We start from the raw sequence: 25499 nt of genomic DNA on the forward strand, positions 1-25499 counted from the left end.
CTTTTTGCTCAGATGTATTTACATCTCATTCACACAAACACCTTCATTCATGCAGCTTCCTATATAAGCCAGTCTTATCAATGCAGTAGTACTACTAGCAGCCCCCTCTTGTCCCTCAAAACATAGATTGAGTCTTTATCTGATGGTGGATGGGGTAAACCGGTTAATATCCAGATGGACAAAAAGGATTAACCAGATTGGGTATATGTCAAATTAAGAGGAGAGGCAACCTGGATGCCTGAACTGCTCCTTCCACAGTCAATGCAAGTAGGACCCGTCCTTCCATCAACTTAGCTGCAGTTCTTCTCTTATTTTCTGGCGTCTATATTTGACACTGCTCATGTTTCCATGTTCTCTTATTATTGCTAACTTTACCTCCCTTTACATTGCCTGGTTCACTGTCCTTAAGTGTTTTCATTTTATTATTATTATTATTAGGAAGGTTTTCAGATTGTTTTTCTTTTTCAGAAACCTCCTTCCTTAACCTCACAATGATACTTTGCTAAAATGTTCTGATGTTTAAAGCCATTTGTCATAAAAGATAACCTATTTGAACCCCGTGCAGACGATGCTGAGCCTGCCTGAGAAGCTGTTCTTCGCTGAATGTTAATGTTTTTTCCTTACTTGTCTATATTAGGCTTTGTCCACATTCATATGAAACAATCTGGAGTAATTAGGGCACAATGCATGCTGCTCATAATGACACGTAATATGAGTCGTGACCCATAATTTCTATATTTTATTTGGAAATTATGTGTATAATAATTAAATAAAATGGCAAAAGAAAGTAAGATTTATATGAAGTTTATAATAAGTGTTACCAATAAAACAATATACGCTCGTTTATATAAGACATGCAAGCTGATCATTACAAACACAAAATATTGACACTGAGATTATATCTAAAATGTGTTATCTGACTTTGAGGTAGTAAATGTGGACTACATGTACTTTAAAACATGAAAGACATTTGTTGTTTAATAAATCCAAAGATAACTTGATTTCTCAGGAGAATACAGATGGATATGTACTGTGTGAAATAAGATTTGACTTAAAGATTCAAATCTTCATACATGCCTCTACAAACTTTGTATATTTAGTAAATTAAAAATAAAACCATCTTTCACTGGATGGATAGTGCCTGTTAAATATGTAATTTATATCTTCTATATAATTTACTATTTATCCACATGGTTTATCCATATATTGTACTGTATTTGTCATAACTAGAAATGCACCCTCTGCTCCTCAAGGTTTTTGCTGTGTTTTTTATTTTATCTAATAGGTTTTCTTCCAGGATTGCCCTGCATATTTTAATCAACTCTAACCAGCTTTCCTGCAACAGATAACATGAAGCTTCTACACGTTTAACTATATGGACTATGAGCTCAAGGAAACATATATAGTAAGTTTTTTGCTACTGAATGCTTTTTGCATCCAGGCCAAATAGTTTAATTTTGGTGTTCTGTAACCATTATTCTTTTTTTCTGCAACAATTGTTAACCTCCTGACTACTAGGAAACTCCAAAATTATGTTTTATGGATTTCTTTCAGCTGTCATAAACAGTTTCCAAGTTAAAGATTTGACTACCTGTGTTATAAATCTCTAGAGTTCCTCTACTGCTACCAAATACCAAAGGAGTTTTGGCTGCTATTTGTTTCCCTGTGGCTGCACTCACAGTTTTGGTGGAAAGTCATTTGTTGCCTGGTTACTCAGTAGCTAGTTTTTACAATTGTTAGGATAATTATCATTTAAGATGTGTGAGTTTATTACACCTTGGTATTGGCTGCCTGTAGCGTGTCAGAACTGATGTTTTTCACAATAGTTTATCTGGTTAAGATGGTGCCTCTGTCCTGATATACAGTTATAATCTTAATTCTGTACGGGGCAAATATTTGAGAATGGAATGAGAGCAGTGTCCTTCAACTGAGAACAAATTGTAATATTTTGATAAAGCTAGAGCCATGATGTCTACTCATCTGCTAATGTGTATGATTTAAAATGTGATGATGTGGCAGACTGGAGATGTATAAAATGCCTTTTTAACTGTTAACTGTTAATCTCACTGCCTGAGAGATGAGCCCGGAGGTGAGCAGCTCCCTTCTGTAAATTCTAAGCAATTTCTCTGATCTGAGTAAGAATACAATTTCTATCAAAATCTGTTGTCATGTCTCCTAGTTATTTAAAACATATAAGTTATGAAGTATTATTTAAAGAGTTTTTCCTGAGTGATCTCTTTTCAGGAAAAAGAATCTGAGAGATATAGCATCAGGGTGCATACATAGAGCCTACCTATAACATGCTACAGAATTTAAGGGATATTTGTTATGGTTCTCCCCTTTTGGACTTCTTTTTGAGTTTCTTTTTGAGTTTTCAGTTATTTATGTCATTCCGTTTTCTTGGTTTCTTTCATTGGTTTCTTTTCCATTTTGTGTTATATTTAAGCAGTGTTGTATTTTTTTAGTTGCTCTCGGTTGCCCCCTTGTGCCTGTCTCCTTTGGCTTAGCTCCTTCAGGTTACTTCTGTCTACACCTGCTCCCTAACAGATAATTATTCCCCCCATTGTTTCTGTCTCCCATATATACACCTCCGGTTCAGTTACTCTTTGCTGGTTTCTAGTTGTTACTTGGCTCCCCATGTGTGCTTTTCTCTGACATCTCCTGGTTTTTGGTTTTCTGCATTCGATTCTTGGATTTTGTTTCTGTTGCCTTGTTCATTAAATTTTGCAAGCAATCTTCTGTACCTCCTTCTACTCTGCATTTGGGTCCAAAACTGCATCCACCAACCCTGACAGAGATTATTTATTCCCACTACAGTTTTCTTTAGATTTCTCACATGAAATTTAATAAAATAATTTGTAAAACAGTTTGGTTTAGCTGAACTAAACTTTATGCAGGATGAATTAAAAAAATGAAAGGGTGTGAATATTTTCGCAGGTCACTGTCATCAACTGAAATAATTGTGTCATTCATTATCCTCCCTAGAATCAGGAAAACGGATTAGTTAGGTGGATTTCAGCCTCTCTACTAAAAACCTATTTTATAGCTTTAGAAAACCACAATTGTTGGAGGCAGCTGATGAGAACTCAGTCCAGACCACAAACATTTCCCTCAAGACTGTGAATCATCGCCTGACTCAGGCCAGCAACACAATAGAAAAAAAAAAACTTCAAGGAAGAAATAAGTTCTTGATAAATATGCCGTAACTAGGTGTGCCTCCTTTCAGATATACCCAAATAGTTTTCGTACTTCACAAAGCTCAGTATGGTTCTTCAGATGTTACTTTAGATTAAAAAAATTAGGGTATAGGACTTAAAATTACTTGAATAGATCAACATTTTTATCTCTGTGGTTTTATATTTAAATACAAACTACTAGCACTGTGTTTGCATGGTTAAATCTTAAACACCTACCATTTTCACACCTCTTCCCAGTATAGCCTGCTAAACAGGCACAGTGGTAAGTGTAAGAAGTGTCCAGAATACAAGTCCCATCGTGCAGGCAAGGGGATGAGCTGCAAGCTGTTAAAAGACAAATGTGATGCTGAGATGCAACCAGAATTAGGGACATATATTTACTAAATGCCTTTCAAAATTATTAAATCCTTCATATAAAAAGCTGAAGTCCTTCCTGCTTTCGTCTCTAAATACATGTAAGTATTTGCACACAAAGCAGCCTCCGTTTACTTTTGCAAATTCTGACCTGCAACATGTAGGTGCCAGTCACGCACCACCAAAGAGCTTCACAAAGGCAATGGATGAGGGGTGCCATGGCAACTTCTTCTTGTTTTCATCTGTTGTGGGCTACGGTTCTACAGAGCCTCTTAGTTCATTGCGTGTCGTGTTACAAATGCCCTTTATATTTATTACACAAAACATATGCCAGTTCACTTTTATAGAACTAATATTCCTTTCATGTGAAAATATATTCCATTGCTAATAATACTGGTGAGGATTTAAAATTTGGCTGATCTTTACAGTTAAATATACAAACTATTCTGATCAAGAGGTGCTTTATTGTCTTTTTTATTCAACCAACCTGAGCTTTCCTGGAAAGTAGCAAAGAATCCGTCAAAATTCTTGTATCCGTCAGAAACAAACAGAATGTGCAAAGTGTTGCCAGAGCTCTGGAGTAATGCGGGACGGTTGTTTCCACAGAATCTACCGATGACACGGGAGTTAATGCTGTCTCCATCACGGACCTCCACAAAGTCATAACGACAGGAAGGGTGAGATTCCAGGCTCAGCATCATAAACCTGGATGTAAATAACAAGCAAGGAAGTAAATGTTTAGATGTTTCAGAAGACACAGTTGCAGAAATTCAAACTTTTACATTACTTCATGGATATATAAACATTATTTTTGGCTTTTAATCATGCATTCCTTTTTCAAGAGGAATTGATCATACAACATAGTCTACATTAGATGAATCTTCAAAACAACATGATCAAAGCTTTAATCATTTATGGGTTTCTTTAATTCACACTGATATATTTGACCACATCTAAATCCACAGAAATTGTTTGCAAATTAAAGTTAAGTTAAATAAGGTAGTCTTTGTTCTCATTATTGTACTTTTTTTCAGTGTACCATAATGGATAATTTCTTAACCTTGGTCCTCAGGGCCAACTGTCCTACATGTTGTTGGCGTTTCTCTGCCTCCACACACCTAATCTAAATGAAAAGGTGATCAAAAGGCCTTTGCAACATTTGATGGCTGCCAAGGACGTAATGCAATCATTTGAATCTGGTGTGCCGAAGAAGAGACATATCTAAAATATGAAGGAAAGTGGGCCCTGAGGTACAGGGTTAAGAAACCCATAACAACTGGCAGAAAACATCCCCTTACCATTAGGAGGCTACCACCATGCTTGATATAGTGCTCTAAAGAGGGATAAAAAGACTAGACCTTGACTCCAAACATACACACTTCTTATTGCAACCTAAGAGTCATTTATGTCTTCTGAAAACAAAACCAAATTCTAAATGGAGCTGTAAATAAATAAAATTTTATGTAACTTAAAAAAACTAAACAAGCATGAAAAAGATCTTGGCCTGCTTCAGGCCACTTTCCCACTGCTGGCCTTGCAGAAGCAACCCCATTAAAGCTCCTAAAGTGGAGGCAGTGTAAGACCAAAGAAGTTTAATGTTGAACAGTTTCTGTCAGTAATTAAGCCCAATTTCTCCCTCTGTTTCTTGATTTAGCTCTGCATAAGAAACCACCTAACTGCTTAATTGGTCCTGCATGTAGATTCTAGTAATCGGTTCTGCCACAGAGAGGGTCCCGGCCTCATGCTGCCTTTTCTGCACTGGTAATATGACCAATTAGTTTTTGTTTGATTCTTCTTAAATCCAGCATATCTATAAACTGCTTAAGAGCCACTAAAAGGAGCCTAAACACCAGATTGTTCTTAGCTTGCTCTTAGATGCGGTCCTCTGAGACTTAAAAACCAAACACTCCCTGCATACTTACAGCCTCACCAAATACGGTATGGCAAAAAGTTGCCTTGATAATTAATTAACCATGTTCTCCTTTAACAGAATTTGAAATACATATAACTTAAATTTATAGTGTAAAATTGTCTCTCAGTTTATAAATATGTGGTAGCTTTGGTGTGTTTGTTTTTTGTGTGCAAACAATGGTCAGGGTTAATATAGTAGTGTTTCTGCACCAACTCCAGCACACAAGCATGCTTAGTTTGACGGATTGCCTTCAAGTCAATGACTCGATGCAATCAACTCATTTTCCTTTGATAGAAAACCTTGAATCAATTTGACTGGATGATCTGGTGAACTGTAAAGTGCCTTGAGGTGACGTGTTGTGAATTGGCGGTATATAAATAAATGGTATTAAAATTAATTGAATATTAACTAATAAGGGATGATGTTTGAGGGAAATTAAGTCTGCAACAGTTTCTACAAATTGATATCACTTGGATTTCAGAATAAATCATTCGAATATTGTTGAAGAACTTCAACTGGAAAAAAATAAATAAACAAACTAGCCTGTGAACAGCTGTGCTAGGTCTCTGTTTAAAAGCTTCCTTTGAAAGTCTTTGGGACACAAGTATAGAAATAGAAAATCATGTTATAATTAAATTCATACATTTTCCTGATTGGAGAGGGAGGTTGTAGAATTCTGATATTAACTTAAAAAAAACACATAACACTTAATACTTGTGCAAAGTAAAAAATTTCAATCCATCAGGCCATTTATTAATGGCTTCTACAGATGAGTGATAAAGAGACCAATATTTGAGATGTTGAGCACATAGAAGGTGTTGTTGCAATCTCAAATGATTGATAATGAAGTATTTTCTGTGAATCAGATTAAACATTTGTGTAGCGAAGTTGGAACAACATGGAGAGGGTTCCTTTTGGTTGTCTATTTATATACAAAGGCACAAACATACATTTAAAACCAAATGTCCAAGCATTTTCACTGGCCTCTGTTCTCCTTAGCTTGGGGAGCTTTATACCATCTTCAAATGTACTTGGATACAACTGAATTCAAACTATAAATGTGATAAATATCTTTTTAAAAATCTTTTTGGTGATGTGATGACTGCGATTGTGAAACTTTGTGCTGTATATTGTTGCCGTTATTATATCTCCAAGGTCGTGAACTTGGCTTTAGGCTTGTGAGCATGAATGAAACAGCAGCTATTATACTAGAATTAAAATCATTGTCCATTTAGCATCCATTAAAATAAATAGCCAGCATTAATTTATGTCACCTGAAACACAATTAATATAATAACATTTTGCCAGACTTTTTAACTTTTATGGGAATGGGGATGTTATGTTATTTCTTATGTTATATTTAGAGAAAATTCCTCTGAGTTTCTAAGAAACTCCTGACTCATGGCATTGCAATGTTTTTGGCTCTTTGTCTTCTCCTCTTTATTAAATGCAGTGTTCTTCATGTTAAATTTTTTTTTGGAAAACTTAACAAATGTAAGGTTCAGAAAACCACATGTTTCTGCAATTGAGGGAACATTGTTAGCCTGGTAAATAAGAGGTCGGTTCAATGAAAGTTTGTGTTCCAGTGGTTGATGTGAATCAAATTTCAGATATTAGTCTATATGTGTAGGTTTTTCAGTAAACCTCAGTATTGACCCTCTCATTGTCGTCAGTGTTCACAGCACAATCCAGAAAAGGCCAGTGAGACAGATAATCCTGGGGTTTGCTCCTGGATAATTTCTGAACCAGACCAGAATCCATGGCTTCATATACACAAAAAAAGTTACACTGAGAGGCAAGGAGGTGGTGTTGCAGCTGTACATAAAAAAGAAAATGAAAATACCTCCTTCTCCATTCCTGATTATCCCTAATTTTAACATGTTGTATTTAAGCTATTTGGTCCTACTTCTCTAGTCCTAGCAGTCAGTTATTGAGCCGTAATACTAACCCCTAATTTCTCTCTGATTTCTCTGTTCTTCTGACACGGCTTTGTGCCATCTCACCTGCAGACATCCTCTTAGTTGATTTTGATTTCCGCAATGATGACAGCAACTGCAAACCTGCTACTGAGGTCCTGGACCTGCTACATTGCCCAACTTCAAACATTTTATCTTCTCTACTCACTTTCTTTGTCAAACCCTGAATTTTCTCTGCTCCTTCAGCATCTCAGTAAATCATATCTCAAACCTCAGCCTCGACATCTCGGATCACCTGGCAATCACTATTGACATCAACAACAACATTCCCTATTCCATTACTGAACCCAGCTAGTATATATCAAAAAGCAATGGGAGTCTGATTGACTCATCATTACGGGTATTGAAAATCCTAGTCATCCAGGAAAAAAACATCTTTCATTTAAAATGTCTACCAGCTGTGAAAGTGCATATATTTTCACACCATTACTACATCACAATGCAATTTAATGGTTTACAGGAATCAGTGTGATTGTTAAAGTTTATGTGTTAATCTGTAGTACACATCACTTTAATAATCATAGAGGAGAGCACTGTTATGGGTAGAGAGTGTTTAAATATTGTGTGGACTACGATTTAATATTTAGGTTGGCCATTAGGTCTTTCTTTTCATGTGGCAGGTCATGTGTAGGGATGCCTCACCAATGACAGCATTTATGTAAAATTGCAGTTTTTAATGCTTAATAACAATTAATAATAATTTTAATGCTAATAAAAAAGTCAGCTTTTGATTGAAGTTTTATATTGATTAAAAAAAATTCATTTCTGAGAGGAATCATAATGCATGTAGCTTTTATTCTCCACCTCGCCATCTGCACCGCTTGTTTTCAGTTCCCCAAAATAAGCATACACTGTATATGATAATCGTGGTATCTTTGAATAGGACAATTTTAAAGAATGTGATTTATACAGTAATATGGTTATATATACATTAGTATGGTTCACCACACCTCACTAATGCTACACAGACATAAGATAATCAACTAGCGTTGACCTATTACACAGATGAGGAAGGAAATGTTTAAAAACAATAGTTTATTTGCCTTACCGAAGTTCAATGGTAAAAGGCCTTTCCACCTGCAAGGTCCACTCACACCTTGCATTGTTGGGGTAGCTCTCAAGAACCAAATGTCCCTGTTGTTTACGAATAACTCCCCCACACTCTGAAACATACAGAGAGATATATGCTGCTCTTTTAGCAGTGGATAATTGTTTGGGGAACATATTTCTGCATTGTTTTCCTGGAAAAATATGGTTTATAATTTTTCAACATCAGTAAAGAAGCAGAAGAGGCATAAACAGAATATAAAGAGTCAACAGAGAGATTCACAAAGAAACATTGGCATCTGCCATTAATTAGATGCATACTATGTATGCTGTGCCCTGTGGTAGAATATTTGCATATGGAACTGTTAAAGAAAAATGATTATTTTAGTTTTTAAAACAGTTAATCTTATGGCGTGTGTAAAAGGTATGTTGAACACTTTCATTTTGACCATATTTCTGAATTTTGGACAAGGCTGTGTTAATGATTTAAAACTACTAATGGGTAAGTATTCAAAGCACAGGAGGCCTTAAAATGAGTATCTCCTGGGGGGTGAATAACAGTTGAGCCTCAGGGGAGAGGTCTCTTTGGTTTACAGAAGATCAAAGGTCTTCCAGAATAAACATCTGAGATGCTGTAATACTGAATAAAATGTAGAATGTTAAAACATTAACATTTAGTTTTTAAGACATTTTTCTAAGTATTAATATCATGTTTTTTAATTGAAAGTTGTACTATCTGTGTGAATATCAGAATCAAATTGAAATTGTTTGAATGAAAATGTTTTGTTTACTATTAGAAAATTGCTCAGGATATAGGTTTAATGGGGTAATTGAATATGTTAGATTGAATATTATGTTTTATATGTGAGAAAAAGGAATTGTATTTTATGTTCTGTTGATTCTATGTGGTTTAAGGCAGGATTCAATCTTTTGGGGTGGAATGGTGCAAAAGAGCATGATTGAGCTGTGAAGATAACCTTTCCCTGAACCAAAATACTGAATTTAAGTTTGTTCTTGAAATTTATGGCAGGAAAGGGGCCCTCAACATTCCACATCGATTCTGTTAAACTTTATCTCATGACAGCCAGATGACCTTAGAATCTAGTGGGGGGCCCGGCCGTAAATTAGTTTTTCTGAGTGTCCAAAGTAGCTTCCAATTGGTCAAGCTGGACGACCTTATACTAAAGGGAAGGACTTATCTACATTATAAAATTTTGGGCACAGGGGCAAAAATTCAGATAGCTGCCACTTTTTTGCTTTTGCACCAGCTCTCTCCAAAGACGCGTCTTTGCCTCTCTTTTTCTATTTTTCTTTACCTCAGGTAACTGAATGTATGTTTCTGTTGTTCTGCAGTTTTGTTGTTAACTCATAAGCTGTTTTTTGTTGGATTAAATTCTGTGATTCTGTGACGTTCGCATATCTTGCTGGTTTTCCTTGGGGGCCACACGCAGCTCGCTGAGCGCACCTGGGAGAGGAAGAGAAACACCCAACCTTTTTCCAAAGTTAACTATTTAGAATATTTTCTTCCTTAACAGAACTTAGACCTAATGCTATATTTTAGCTTGTTTTATGGGCAGGCCAATTGTTGACTGATTTGTCATTCATATGCTTGTGGAAAAAACCCTGAGGTTTTGGCAAAGATCCAGCATGGCACAAAAGCCTCAAATGAAGATAAATCAACTTGAAAGAAAGAAAGAAAAAAAATAAACATATGGAACCATCCATCTTCTGTTGCTTATCCATAAAGGTCACGGTGGGGTGGTGCTTATCTCAAGAAGTCTATGGGCAAGAAAGGTTAGATACACCCAGTGATACACAGTTTGCCATTCCATCACAGAGACACACAACCACATACAACTAAGGGCAATTTAGAGTTACTATTAACTCATTTAAATGAACTCCTAGTCCATGTTTCAGTCGAATTACCACGTACATTTGGGGAGAATATGCCAACTCCATGCAGAAAGACTCTTGGCCGGGGATCAACCCCAGAACCTTCTTGCTGCAAGGCAACTGTGCATAAACTGTACCAGCACACAGGACACATACCCCTTTGTTCAATTTGACTTACAGTATAGAGAGAAAAATCTACCATGAGTGAATAAAAAGACTTACTCATGCAATCTCCTCCAGACCAGCCGGGGCGACACTCGGCACAGTATTGGCCATCAACAAAGAAGTTATCCTTGGGCCCCCATGTGCCATTGTTACAACGCTTACAGTTCTCAAATATGCTGCAGCCTGCAACAGATGTAGAACAGGAAACATTATAATAACCAGGGTATGCAGTGTACACTGCTGCTGTATATGTAGGAAAATTTTACATTTTACGAGAAGCACCACAGCAAGGTAGCTGTTCTTTAACAGACCCTTAACTTTCTTTTGCATCAACTCTGCTAAACCTATTAAACTTAGCTGTCACTACAACAGAATACAAACACATGCTGCTGCTTCCTGAAATAGAAAATTTAGAAATGTTCCCTTTACAGATGGATTTTCACTTAAGAGGCCAGTCTGTCTATTAAAAGTGAACAGCAATGTACAGCTTGAAAAACTATGAGTTTAAACAATAGGGCTGATGGAAGTCTATGATTATAGGGTTAAACAGCATTTTTGTGTTAAACAGTAAAACTGCTTTGTAGGTATTAATTTAACTTAGAACATCTGTTTTCTCCTCATAAAAGAGATAATGAGCATATTCTTGCAGTGAAGAAAAACTGACATTCTTCTACAGGCAATAAGCATGTAGAAAGCAATAGTGTTTTTCATGTGTTAAAATATCTTAGTCTGCATTAGTATAGACTATCTTAATCTCAAAATAAAATGTCAAAAAACATTTTTCCTCAAAATATAATTGGACATATTAAAGTAGTTTAAAGTGTATTCTTGGAAATTCATATTGTCACTCAGTATCTTACATACAATACATACTATAGATAATGTTAACCTATTTGTAAATAACTATGAATTAAAGAAATAAATGGGCAAATAAAAAAACCTGTTTGTGTGTGTTAAATGTATTAAAACAATGGTTCCTGTAAGCTTAAAATCGGAAGTTAGACTGGTTTCTAAAATAGAGTCTTGCACAAGACCATTTCTCTGTGTTGACACAATTTGGGAACAATAAAGTAGGAAATCTGTGTATTTTTTACAGGTAGTTTGAGTGGATTTACAGCACATTTGAAATATTTAGAAATGTACTATCACATTCAATATACAGACAACCCTTTTTCTTTCCTGACATATTCATGTAAAATCACTTAAAACAAGTTTCCCTCTATTTACGTCTGTTGCCTCTTTAGGTTTCATTATGTAGTTCATGATAGAGTGATTCTGGGTAAATTCTTTGTGTATATAGGTGTAAAACAATCTGCAGCTTCCTTGACTTGGCTACTTGGTTAAGTTTGCACAGCAGCAAACGTACAGGGGCAACATATTGTGAAGATGAATCACAGAAGACAAGCAACAAATGCACCTCAAACCCCAACACAAGGTGCATTTCCCTTAACTTTTCCTAATGAAGTATTTCTTGAAGTATCACATCAGAGTGTCATAATTTCAGGCACTACTGCTGGATTGGTTCAGGATTCAACACACCTGTCAGCTCCACCCTATTTCCAATCAGCCTCCATCTCATTCACTAGTTTACCTGACCCCATCAGCTCTCAGACCAGTAACTAGTGCCAAATTATTACTAGCTATCGTGAGTTTTTTTCAGCATTTCTTTAAACTTGTCTGCCTGATTCTGAGCCAATTCTGTTTCCTGATTTTCTGAGCTTACCTAAACCCTATGGGACCTGTCGTGTGTTTTTGGATCTCCGACCTGCTTTTTGTGCCCTGACCTCTGTCTTGGATTCTCCCCTAGGTTGTCTCTGGATCTCTGATCTTCTGGCTTTGACTCTGGACCTGCTCGCAGATTGTGAACTCTGGTTTATCCCCTTCATCATTCTGCCGGTCTCTGCTCTCACCAATCTGACCCTGTGCGTTCTGTTGGATTAACAATTAACTGTCAAAGAAGGATTCCTCCAAATCAGCCTGGACAGATTGTGGAATCATCAGAATTCCACCAGTGATGTCACACGCCAACTGGCATCTTCAGAAACTCTCAAAGTTTGTCCCCAAACGCAAAGAAGGTTAGTGAACTATAATCCAACAACAGAAACATTCCCCTTTGTTTCTGTCTGGTCACTCATCTGTCCAATCTCTTTCCAGAACTTCTAGTTGCTGACTATGATGAATTCCTCCCAACAGATGGAAGTTTCCCATTCCAATAAATTGTTTAAACATCTCTCTTTCTCCTGGTCAAATTCTGGGTCATCCTTATTTTTAATTTTTTCCCCGGTCATTACACAGATTGGCTTGATGTAAACAGCTAAATATGAATAAACTCCCTAAAATTCTATTAGGTGGTTTTTGTTTGTTTTTGGGGTTGTTGTTTTTTTGCGAAAAAGGGTTCATGAGCAAAACAGGAGATGGAAACATTATTTTGGAATCAGCTCCGACATAGTGAACACATGACTTATCAGCTGTTTCTGCTGTCAGTTTCTTCTCAGATGTTACTCACCATTACTAGCTGAGATTTTAAGGTAAGAACCCTAACCCTTTCCTTTTTGCAACACATTTATCCAAACTTTCCATTACTAATATGTAGTCTGTACTAGTTTTCAGCTTCTAATTCCTATTTAATACAGCCATGTGAGATGACGTCGTATGGACGAGGACATAGGATGACTTCGCAGTGCTTGGTTAAACTGACAACTGACAATTGCACGGATTTATCAACACAACTTCAATAACTTTGCTTCTATAAAGATTGCTAATAATCCATAATCTACTGAAAATGTATTGAGTGTAAAACAAGTTGTAAAACTTCAGCCAGCATACCTTTTTAAGATCAGAGTTTCTGTAGTGGAGCTCTGCCACTTCAATACTGATCTGGTTTTTCACCTAAAATTAGTTCATTACTCTTGAGAGATTTAAAACAGCTGCCTATTGCATTGAATGAGTGAAGGATGTGAGGAACATTGAACAGAAAGGAAACAAAGCAAATGCATCAGTTGTTATAAGTATTTTTTATCTGCATATTATATGAAAGGCTACAAGCTATTTAAAGCTAATGGCAAACTTAGTGCTGTATTTCTATGTGTCAGTATTCACAGTGGCATTACCTGGATGAATGATGCAGGGGTCACACTCGTTGATGGCATTCCGGCAGCAGGGCACAGCGTAGCCAACCGGAGTGCCTTGTATAGGACACTTACAGCGGATAACGTCATACTCACAGCAGCCTCTGCACATAATGTTCCACTCTGGACCTGGGCAGTGGTTGTGCAAGTACCTGTAATCTGAACAACAAATTACATGCAGGTTAGGGATGATGGAAAAACAAAGGAGGTTTTATGTGAACGACCATGAAGGATACAGACCAAACGAAATATTTACCCAGGGATAAAGAGAGCGATCTTGGAGGGGATGAAAACATTTGTGAGTTTGGTTTTTCATTCCAACTGCTTTTCCCTGCCTCTTGTTTTCACTTTGATTTCAGAGGAAAGATAAACCCCAGGGAGTTTTCACCCTCTATGTGTTGCTTAATCAGAAATATAATAATAAAAACAATTGGAAACAGATGCAAGTGAATTTTCTCTGTGTAAACTCTTCTGCAAAGACAGTCATTGTTTGAAATGTCTTAATCCAATAACTGTTATGTTGAACTGGATCTAAAATCAGTCATTTAAATAACTTCAAGCCTGAGTGGCCATTATGTAACAGTGGATCTAAAAGCTAAAACAGACAAGTGGAAATGCTTTTGTGGCAGATGTGGTGAACCAAGGCAGCACTTTAAACTTGGCACAATGACAGTGCAACATATTGTACGTCTTTTTAGTCCCACATAAATAATGACTTCTTTGCACTTAACCATGGATTTTCAAAAGCCACAACAACATGCTTTGTTTTTAATTCATCATGAAGTTTTTGTTCCACAGACACAAGAGAGGAATTGAACATACCAAGGAAAAAAATTGTGATAAATCTTTCAGAGGATCATGGTCAGCGGGAGACAAACACAGATGTCTTGGAATGTTGTGAATCCACCCTATTGCTCTTCCACATTGATGATATCATAAATTGTCTCAGTTAGCCCTCTCCTCAACTATTTTGTCTATAGCTGTGTATTGACATATGGCAGGCAGTAAATAATATGATACTATTGACTTAATGTCTCTACAGGTTTTCTAAGGATGGCTATCGGGTTTCCCAGCACACTTACAGTACCTGACTGTATGTTCTTTACTATATTTGGGTTGCTGTATATGCTATTTTTTAGCTTAGGTTCAGCTGGATATGGCATTAACCTCAGGAAACACACTGAAGGGTAGTAAGTCATGTCTTTAACTGAATAGGAGAGCTCTCTCTGGGGTACTGCTTTGTGCAAATCAGAACTTGTGGTCTATTAAAGCTTCCTTATTGTAAATTCCTATTTCTTGTCATTTACTGAAAGCAGGCCTTTTAATCTGTAATAGTCCTAGATAATCCTTTCACTTTCTTAATTTTTTTTAATATCTAATCTCCTCTGGATAAAAGCAAGTGTGTACTTTCTATCCTGACAGTGATTTTTTTGGATTTCTGCTGAGCGAACATTTAAAGCCACAAACATCCACAGCATGTGTCTGGCCTGCATGTTTAAAGGGATGTGTGCTGAGAAAAGAAGACATGGCTAAAAAAGAAGATTACACAAGCCCAGGTTCCCACCCAGTTCATCACATGCTGATGCTTTGTTAGGAGCCCTTTGGTACCACATTGGAATGCTAAGGGAACATGTTAGGCCCATTTCCACACCACTTTGTTTATGTTCAGGACTTGAACTAGAACCCCACCAGTGACCAAAGTAACATAAGACCCTACAACTTAAGCATTGCCTGAGCAAGAATCACCTATCAAATTCACAGCAATTGTACATGCATTTTAGAATTTACTGGTTGTGTAACAATGTTTCGACTATTAGTTTTCTTACCTGTGTAAGAAAGATGCAATATCACCATGAGTTTTTAGAAAAGTCAAATAGCATTAGGTTACTAAATGCTAGCGGTACATGGTTAAGCATATTCTAGCTATGTGAAACAACTTTTTAAATGTGTTAATGTATGTAGCATGCATCATTACAGCATATTATCAGATATTCAACATACCGGGTAATAGGATTTAGAGGACAGACAGCTTTCATGTTTTCTCAGTCAAATGTCTGCTTTGCTATGTAAGTTTTGTTAGGTCCATTTGAAGAAAGGTTGAGGCTACAACCTTTACTAAAAGTTTAAACATCTATAATTAATCAGTCCCACTTTTAGTCCAGTCTTGAATATTTTATTAGGCTTAATTTTGTCTACAGTAGAAACACTGAAAATCATACACACTTTTTCCAATCTAAGGATGTATTAACTCCAGTAAAGTTCTTTGGTCCAATTTGCACAATTTAAGTCACTTTGCAGCTTGGACTCACCTCCGTTCAGAGCAGAGCAGAACAACTACATGACTTAATAGTAATAATAATAATTGAACTTTATTGATCTCACACTGGAGAAATTTATGTTTGCATTTAACCCATCCCCTTGGGGATGCAGTGTGCTGCCATCATGGGGCACCAGGGAGCAATGTGGAGTTAGGGTCTTGATCAGATTCCCAGAATGGTGGTCTATAAGAGTGGGGCTCGAACTCAGAACCTCAGGATTCCAAGATCTATGCCCTAACCACTAGGCCGCCACTCCCTGCATAGAGATGACTTAATGGCTCCACAACTAACACCTCTACTTGGTCATATGGTGCATTATAACAAATGCTCAGTGGTGTGTTTCTGTGGGTTGTTGTGGATGAAAACCTTTTTTTTTTTACTCAGGTGTGTAGTATTATTTCAAATAACAGTGTATGCAAGATACAGTATTTCTTTTTTGCAACTCACTTCTACGTGTGTACAGGCTCTTATTGAACTTCCGCCTCTCTCCATTCTCAAGTATACCAAACAGAATCTGCTTGTGTTTCTGAAAATAAGATAAAGTCAAACCGGAAACAAATGATTTTTTGTAATATTCCTATGCATTTTATGTATTTTATCTGTTTGGATTAACTGGCTATTTGCCTTATTAAGGATTCCAGTACCATTTATACTAGTTTGATTTCTTTCAAATCCTTGTTAACACAGAAACACTCACTCTCATACACACAGACACACACACAAAAAATATATAGATGAGTACGCCATGACTATGTCAGCCAACATCAACAAATGTATTGAAGACGTCAGCATTACATAGAACATCACCACCCGGGCCAACCAACGACCCTGGATGAATGGGGAGGTTAGTAATCACTAAAAGCACAGGACTAAGCTTTAAAGACTGGTGACAGAGAGGCACTGAGAACAGCACGTACCAACTTGAACCGTGCCATCAGATCAGTGAAGCAGAACCAGAGCCAGAAGAACCAGGATCTCTTCCATGATGCCAGCAACACCAGGAGGATGTGGCAAGACATACGGGCGATCACAGACTAAAACGCACCCTCCCCCCTGGTAGATGCAGCTAATGCTGACTTCCTAAATGAGTAAAACAACTTCTTTGGAAGGTTTGAGGCACTAAACAGCACTCCAGCAGTGAAAGCCGTTCCACACCAGGGGCAGGAGGCACTCAACCTTAACATAGCTGAAGTGAGGAAAACTCTGAGGAGAGTCAACCCAAGAAAGGCCCCAGGCCCTGATAACATACTGTACCTGGGTGGATATACAAGGAATATGCAGGTCAACTGGTTGGTGTCATCACTGACATTTTTACCACTTTGCTGGACCAATCCATAATGCCAGCATGCTTCAAGTCCGCCACCTCATTTCGGTCATATCGTCTCCAGTCTGCCGCTAACATTTGACCCACTCCAGTTCGCCTACTGACAAAACCGCTCCACTGAAGACGCCATCTCCTCTGCACTCCACCTGAGCCTGGCACACCTGGACGAGAAGAACACCTATGTGCGGATGCTGTTCCTGGACTTCAGTTCAGCTTTCAATACCTTCATCTCACAGCATCTGATAGAAAACACCTTTGCAATTGGCTGCTAGACTTCCTCACAAACAGACTTCAGTCAGTCCGGGTTGGGGAGAACACCTCTGATGTCTTCATCTTAAGCACAGGCTCCCCTCAGGGCTGCATCCTGAGCCCCCAGCTGTTCCCCCCAATGACACACAACTGCGTCCCCAGGTTCACCACCTATCACACCATGAAGTTTGCAGACGACACCACGCTATCGTCATCAGAGACGACAGCGACCAGGACTACGGAGAGGAGGTGGAGCAGCTGGTGGGCTGGTGCAGAAATAGCAGCCCGATCCAGAATGTGGAGAAAATGAAGGAGATCATTGTTGACTTCAGAAAGAACCGACCTAACCATGCTCTACTGCTCATCAACAGCTCAGCTGTAGAGGTGGTCAGCAGCTCCAAATTTCTGGGGTTGCACAAAAGACAATCTCACCTGGACTGTAAACACCACCTAACTGGTCAAAAAGGCACAAAAGTGATTATACTTCCTGCAGAGGATGAGGAGAGCCCACCTGCCCCCAACCATCCTCACCACCTTCTACAGAAGCACCATAGAGAGCGTTCAGACCAGGTGTCTCACTGTGTGGTGTGGAGGCTGCAGCTTCTCAGACTGGAAGAAAGTAAGAAGAGTGGTGAGAACAGCAGAGATCATCTCCTCTTCCCTCCATAAAAGACATTTCATCCCACCGCTGCGTTTCCCAAGCCCCTAACAATATCAATGACCCCTTCCACCCTCACCATGGACTGTTCTTACCGCTGCCTTCTGGGAAGAGGCTTCGAAGCCTTTAATGCAGGTTGAGCCAATTCCGAAACAGCTTCTTCCCCACTGCCATCAGATTGCTGAACTGTTTATAAAACTCTAAATCATGTCACAGATTCTGCATCACACTAACACCACCAAACCAAACACCCACAATGTTTGCATTTGATCACTGCTACACTCTAAGGAATGGAAATCTAATGAAAGCTGTACAAAATTAAATGTCATTTATATATATATATATATATATATATATATATATATATATATATATATATATATATATATATATATATATATATATATATATATACCAGATCACCAGATCTGTCTCTTCTAATAACCTTACAGTCCCACTGAGAAAAAGCTCATTTGGTCAGTCAGCCTTCTCAGTGTGAGCAGCTCAGTCCTGGAACACCATTCCAACTCATATACGCAATGCAGACACATACAGAACTTTCAAAAACATGTTAAAAGCATGGTTACAGGAGAATCAAACCTGTAATCATAATCAATAACTTCTGTCTGCCTGTCTGATGCACTTTTGTCAATGCTTTTTAAATCTTATATTTGTAAAACCAGGACCAGGAAGCAGAGTTGTAGTTTAACACACATCTCTTGTAGTTTAACACACATCTCTGCAGCTTCTCTACTGTTACCCACTCTTTACTCCATCCAGACAGTGTCTTGCCCACGACCAAAATCTAATAAATTAGCAAAGATTCCCAAAGGAGTAAATCATGTTAATCTAATTAAAATCAAAATAACTCCAATTGGGGAAAAAGTTAAAACAATTAAATGCGGTCTGTTTAACATAAGATCGCTTTCCTCTAAAAGTCTACTAGTTAATGACTTGATTTGTGATAATCACATTGACTTGTTTTGCCTTACAGAAACCTGGCTGCAGCAAGAGGATTATGTGAGCATAAATGAGGCAACTCCTTCAAGCTATTTAAATTTTCACATCCCCAGAAGTTCTGGGCGAGGAGGAGGAGTAGCAACAATCTTCCAGTCTGACTTACTGATTACTCCCAAAACAATTAATACCTACAACTCTTTTGAACATTTAACCCTTAATTTCCCTGATCCAAATTTCAAGGCAAGAAAACCTCTTCTTTTTGTAACTTTGTATCGTCCACCAGGTCCTTACTCTGAATTTTTAGATGAGTTTTCAGAGTTCCTTTCTGATTTGGTATTAAATACTGACAGGGTCATCATAGTGGGAGATTTTAACATCCATGCTGACATTGAAGGCGATAGCTTAACAGCAGCCTTTAATGCTATCTTAGACACTATTGGCTTTGTTCAAAATGTGAATAGTCCCACGCATTCTCATCTTCATACTTTGGATCTTGTGCTGACATACGGCATAGAATGTGAAGAAATAACAGTATTTCCTCACAACCCTGTCCTCTCTGACCACTTTCTAATAACCTTCAGGATTACTTTAACAGAGTTCTCCTCCCCCAAAAGAAGGTTCAATTTTAGTAGATCTTTATCAGATAGTGCAGTTATAAATTTTAAAGAATCTGCTTCACTTTCTCTCTGCTCTGTGTCACTGAGCAGTGCTGCAGAGTGCAAAAGCTTAGCTTATTCCCCTTCACAGGTTGATGATTTTGTTGATGGGGTTGCTAGTTCTCTGCGTATTGCCTTAGACAACGCAGCTCCTTTGAAAATGAAAACCGTTAAAAATAGAAAGCTTGCTCCTTGGTTTAATGCAGAGCTGCGTACTTTGAAGCAAAATGCTAGGAAACTGGAGAGAATATATCGCTCCACAGGCCTGCGAGAGTCCTTCCTAGTCTGGAAAAATGGTTTACTGCTGTATAAGAGGACCCTTTGTAAAGCAAGAGCAGCATACTTCTCCTCATTAATAGAGGAGAATAAGAATAATCCTAGATTTCTTTTTAATACAGTTGCCAAACTCACCCAGAGCCATAGCTCTGTTGAACCGTCCATTCCACCTGCTCTTAGCAGCAATGATTTTATGGGATTCTTTATAAATAAGATTGATCTTATTAAAAATAAGATCATAAGCACTCCTCTATCCGCGATTGTACCTGAGGTAGTCATGGAATCTGAACCGGGTTTAGACTGCTTTGATCCAGTTGAACTCTCTGAATTAGCAAAATTATTGTCTTCATCTAAGCCTTCAACTTGTATGTTAGATCCAGTTCCAACCAGGTTATTTAAGGAGGTATTCCCTTTGATCTCCTCCTCCATTTTAGATGTGATTAATCTATCTCTGTTACAGGGATATGTACCTAAAGCTTTTAAGATTGCTGTAATTAAACCTCTGCTTAAGAAACCGTCTCTTGACCCAGATGACTTGGTCAATTATAGACCTATATCCAATCTTCCTTTCTTATCCAAAATTCTTGAGAAAGTAGTTGCCAAACAAGTTTGCGATCACTTCCACCATAATGAACTTTTTGAAGAGTTTCAGTCTGGCTTTAGAGCTCATCATAGCACTGAAACAGCTCTGGTGAAAGTCACTAATGATATTCTCATGGCCTCAGATAATGGACTTGTATCTGTGCTCGTCCTGTTGGATCTTAGTGCTGCATTTGATACAGTTGACCATAATATTCTTTTAGAAAGACTTGAATATTTTGTTGGAATTAAAGGAACAGCACTAGACTGGTTTAAATCTTATCTATCTGATCGAATTCAGTTTGTTCATGTTAATGATAGATCTTCAACACGCTCAAAGGTTACCTGTGGAGTACCACAGGGATCAGTGCTAGGACCAATTCTCTTTACTTTATACATGCTCCCAATTGGTAGAATTATTAGACAGCATGGGATTAATTTCCACTGTTATGCTGATGATACCCAGCTATATCTGTCTATAAATCCAGATGAAGCTAACCCATTACATAGATTACAGACATGTCTTGAAGACATAAAAACCTGGATGACTCTCAACTTTCTGCTTCTGAATGCAGACAAAACAGAAGTTATAGTCTTTGGACCAGAGTCTCTGAAAAAGAAACTGATTAGCCAGTCACTTCATTTGGATGGGATTAAACTGATTTCAGATAATAAAGTAAAAAATCTTGGTGTTATTTTTGATCAGGACCTGTCATTTAAATCCCATATCAAAGAGGTTTCTAGAATTTCCTTCTTTCATCTGAGGAACATTGCAAAAATTAGAAATATCCTGTCCAGGGGTGATGCTGAGAAACTAGTCCATGCATTTGTTACTTCAAGGCTGGACTATTGTAATTCTTTACTATCAGGAAGTCCACAAACTGTAGTTAAAAGCCTTCAGCTGATCCAAAATGCTGCAGCCAGAGTTCTAATGAAAATGAAAAAGAGAGATCATATCTCTCCTATCCTGGCTTCTCTTCATTGGCTTCCTGTTAAATCAAGAATAGAATTTAAAATCCTCCTTCTCACATATAAAGCCTTAAATGGCCAAGCTCCATCTTATATCAGAGATCTGATTGTTCCTTATGTTCCTAACAGAGCACTTCGCTCTCAATCTGCAGGTTTACTAGTGGTTCCTAGAATTTCTAAAAGTAGAATGGGAGGCAGATCTTTTAGTTATCAGGCTCCTCTCCTGTGGAACCAACTACCAGTTTTAGTCCGTGAGGCAGACACCCTGTCTACTTTTAAGGCTAGGCTTAAAACTTTCATTTTTGATAAAGCTTATAGTTAGGGTGGCTCAGGTTATCCTGAGCTATCTCTATAGTTATGCTGCTATAGGCTTAGACTTTTGGAGGACATAGGGACCCCCATTTCATCATTCTGCTTCATTCTCTCTCTGTTCTCCTATTCTGCAGAATCTGTTAGTTCAATCTCTAACCTTCTGCTCTCTCTGCTTTTCCTCAGAGTAGCTTTGCCTCGTCTGTTCCTGTTTGGCTGTGACGTCATCCTGGAAAAAAAACATCAGCTGTGCTGCTTCTATCAACACCCTTGTTAATAGATGTTGGAGATCGGCCTGTTTTCCAGTGTGGTCCTGTTTCTCTGACCGTGACTGAGTGGATGTGCTCTCTTCGTCCTCTGGCATGGGAGCTGCCTTGGAGCTCGTCTGCCTGGCTGTGTGTTTCCTGGACGGGGCCGCCTTTTACAGCTGCTTTTTGTATCTCTGCTTCTGTCTCCTTGAACCCCAGTCGGCCTCAGCAGATGGCCGCTCACACTGAGCCTGGTTCTGCTGGAGGTTTCTTCCTGTTAAAAGGGAGTTTTTCCTCTCCACTGTCGCTACAAGCATGCTTAGTGTGAGGGATTGTATTTGAGTCAATGAGTCAATGCAATCAACTGGTTTTCCTTAGATAGAAAACTTTGTATCAATTTGACTGTATGATCTGGTTGAACTGTAAAGTGCCTTGAGATGACATGTGTTGTGAATTTGGCGCTATATAAATAAACTGAATTGAATTGAATTGAATTAAAAATGTCTTTGTTTTTTACAGATCAATGTCCAACTTTTATGTAGATTACTAACTATGTATTTTATCTTATTGTTTGCACTAATTTTTAATGTTGTTGTTTTATTATGTTGGCATTTTAAACCTTGCCCAGGGACTACAGTTGAAAATTAGCTACTTAGCTAACACTGGCTCATTTACACAAATGTTTATTAATGTGCACTGTCCCTGTTCAAATAAACACGTAAATAAATAAAATAAATAAATATATATATATATATATATATATATATATATATATATATATATATATATATATATATATATATATATATATATATATATATATATATATATATATATATATATATATGGAGCTGCTGAACTGTTTTGGTTTTGTCTGCTTTGAAGTTGTATGTGCTGGTGGTGGCATCAGTAAAGTTAAACATGTAATTAATACATTTAATAAAGGAAATCAGCATTCTTGACACTCTAACCTTACAGTCAAATATGCTATTCTGCTTTTTTTTTTTCTTTTGAAAAACAAGACGTGAGTAGTACTTAGAAGAGGTGCTGCTGGCTGCATTTTGTTTTAGGAGGTGCTTACGATCCCATTCTCTCTTATTATGTAGGTTGTGTGCCTCTGGGGTGGCAGTATGGTCTGGGGAGGCCATGAAACCAGATTTAATGGATGTAAACATGAAAGAGTCAAAGGACTTCATGAGTAGGTCTGGTATTGTCATTATATAGACAACTGATGCTTGTGATGTTGACGTAGAGATTGTAAAAAATGTCCCACAGTTTGCAAAAGAAGACTTGTTATTAATTCCTTTTAAAAATGCAATGAAAGTTCACATAATTCCTCATGCTCTGCTAAACCAGCTATTCTATTCTGACTTAGGCAACAGTGTCTTCAGAGTTTGCACACTGAACTGGATTTCCTGACCTCCAGTGATGCCGATGTAGCTGCACAGTTTCTTCCAATAGTTAGATGCATGCTGGAATAAAATCTTTACTTTCTCTTTCTTTTATAAGCGTTCACCAGACGCAAGGCTTGCTTTTTGACTCTTTAAATTTGTCCCTTTTATCAATGAGATTACCACCCTGTAAAAGAACATCTGTTGGGTGCTCAGTTGAACACCTGCAGGTTATTACAGACTGAACTGGTGAAATGTCATGAGGATTTTATGGCAGTTTAAGAAGGTCAGAACATGTGTGAAATTATCAATGCACAGCTGTTGGCCTGCAAACAACCACTTTTCCTTTTTCTAGCATTTTTACAGATGTCCTTTTCAGGTTCATTTAGATTATTTTAGAGACTCTAACAATAATAATTAAAATATGGGAGAAAAAAAAAACTACTTAAACATGCAGAACACATTATAATTCATTTCCAGATTTTGGTTTTGCAATGAGCCCAGACATAATGTGTATTTAATCACAGATCGGAGGTGTTGACAGTCATCGGCGAGGTGCCCTGGCTAAAAAGAAATTCATAATCCATTGTGCCTTTTAGCTGTCTAGTTATAGGTATAGGATTGTTGGTAAAACAGGATAAGTGACAAACTCTAAGGAATAAAATCCTTATGAAGGTCAGAAAAGCTTTTTTTTTTTCTCTTTTCAGCCGTAGGTTTTTTTAAGTCTGCACATTTTTGTGGGGGATGTTCATCTTCTCTTATGTAAGAAGTGTCTGCTTGCTCCATTCCAGATACAGAGTTTCCAAACACGCTGCTCAGCATGCATGTCAAGAGTCTATGTAAATAAAAACACTGTTCTAGTTAACGCTTAAAATTGCTGAGACTTTGTAAAATCTGCCCCAAGTCATAACCTTTGTAAATCTTTGGTTACCATGCCCACGGTAGTAATGGTGCCCCAGACATTGTTATACAGAGTTTTAAAGCACAAACTTTAGACCAAAGGTCACATAAAATCAGATCTGCAAAAACTGATAAAGGAGGATCATCATTTAGTGAATCACTTCCACAAAATATGCAGGAAACATTTTTTTCTGACCTAAAACTTACATAACTTGTCTTAAGATTCTTGTCAAAAAAGGCTGAAATTAGGTGATTTAGGGGGGGAGCAAATCAGCCAACTCCAGCTCCAAAAACAACGCTGGACAAACAACAAGTAGATTGCTTATTGGTAGAGATGAAAAATAAGCTTTTTAGAACAAAAAAAAAAACAACAGGCCAGGGAGTGAGGATATTTAAACATATGATCTCTAACACCATGATCTCAGGAATCACATGAAGACTTTTCATTTTCAGATTGGTAATATGAGGGCAGCCATACCAATGTAAAGTCAGTTTAAGGCTGGCATTGTCAGCATTGTCCTCATGTTGACAAATCGCCATGTGTGGGAGGAGGAAGCAGGCAGAGAATAAGTTCCTGTCAGCCTCAGTGGCTCAATTCACATTACAGATCTTATTGATCACAGAAAATGCCAAACCCACCTGACATTTATTTTTCAGCATTTGATAATCAAAGCTGTTCTGTTTTTTTCAATACAAGACATTTCAGAACAAGCTTATATTATTCTTTTATTGTTGCTGATTCAAAACTCTTTTTCATTTTTCCATTCCATAAAAATTAACCTATCCTTAGTCACAGACATTTTAAGAATATATCAAATATTTTAAAACATATTTCTTTCAGTAAAAAAGAAGAGCTACAAAAAAAAATAAATAAAAATATTCTCAAAACATTTTTTTCCATCACATTAGAATCGTCAATCAGAGTAGCTGGAAAGAAGCTGAATAGAAAGAACCTGCAAACTTAGCTAAAGACAATTTGTGGTGAAAGGA

General features: G+C 37.5%; 1 protein-coding gene across 1 annotated transcript in view; it reads right to left on the minus strand.

Annotated features, from left to right (window-relative positions):
• The window catches only part of pamr1 (peptidase domain containing associated with muscle regeneration 1), a 39525-nt gene that overhangs the window by 11354 nt on the left and 2672 nt on the right, over window positions 1-25499 (minus strand). The window contains exons 2-6 of the mRNA XM_038275358.1: window positions 13655-13831; window positions 10602-10727; window positions 8488-8602; window positions 4039-4256; window positions 3414-3521 (exon numbers count right to left, since the gene is read on the minus strand). Coding sequence (XP_038131286.1) covers window positions 3414-3521; window positions 4039-4256; window positions 8488-8602; window positions 10602-10727; window positions 13655-13831 — 744 coding nt within the window. The remainder of the gene's footprint in view (window positions 1-3413; window positions 3522-4038; window positions 4257-8487; window positions 8603-10601; window positions 10728-13654; window positions 13832-25499) is intronic.

Source organism: Cyprinodon tularosa, unplaced genomic scaffold, assembly GCF_016077235.1.
Source record: "Cyprinodon tularosa strain WSP-4 unplaced genomic scaffold, ASM1607723v1 ctg121, whole genome shotgun sequence".
NCBI lineage: Eukaryota > Metazoa > Chordata > Actinopteri > Cyprinodontiformes > Cyprinodontidae > Cyprinodon > Cyprinodon tularosa.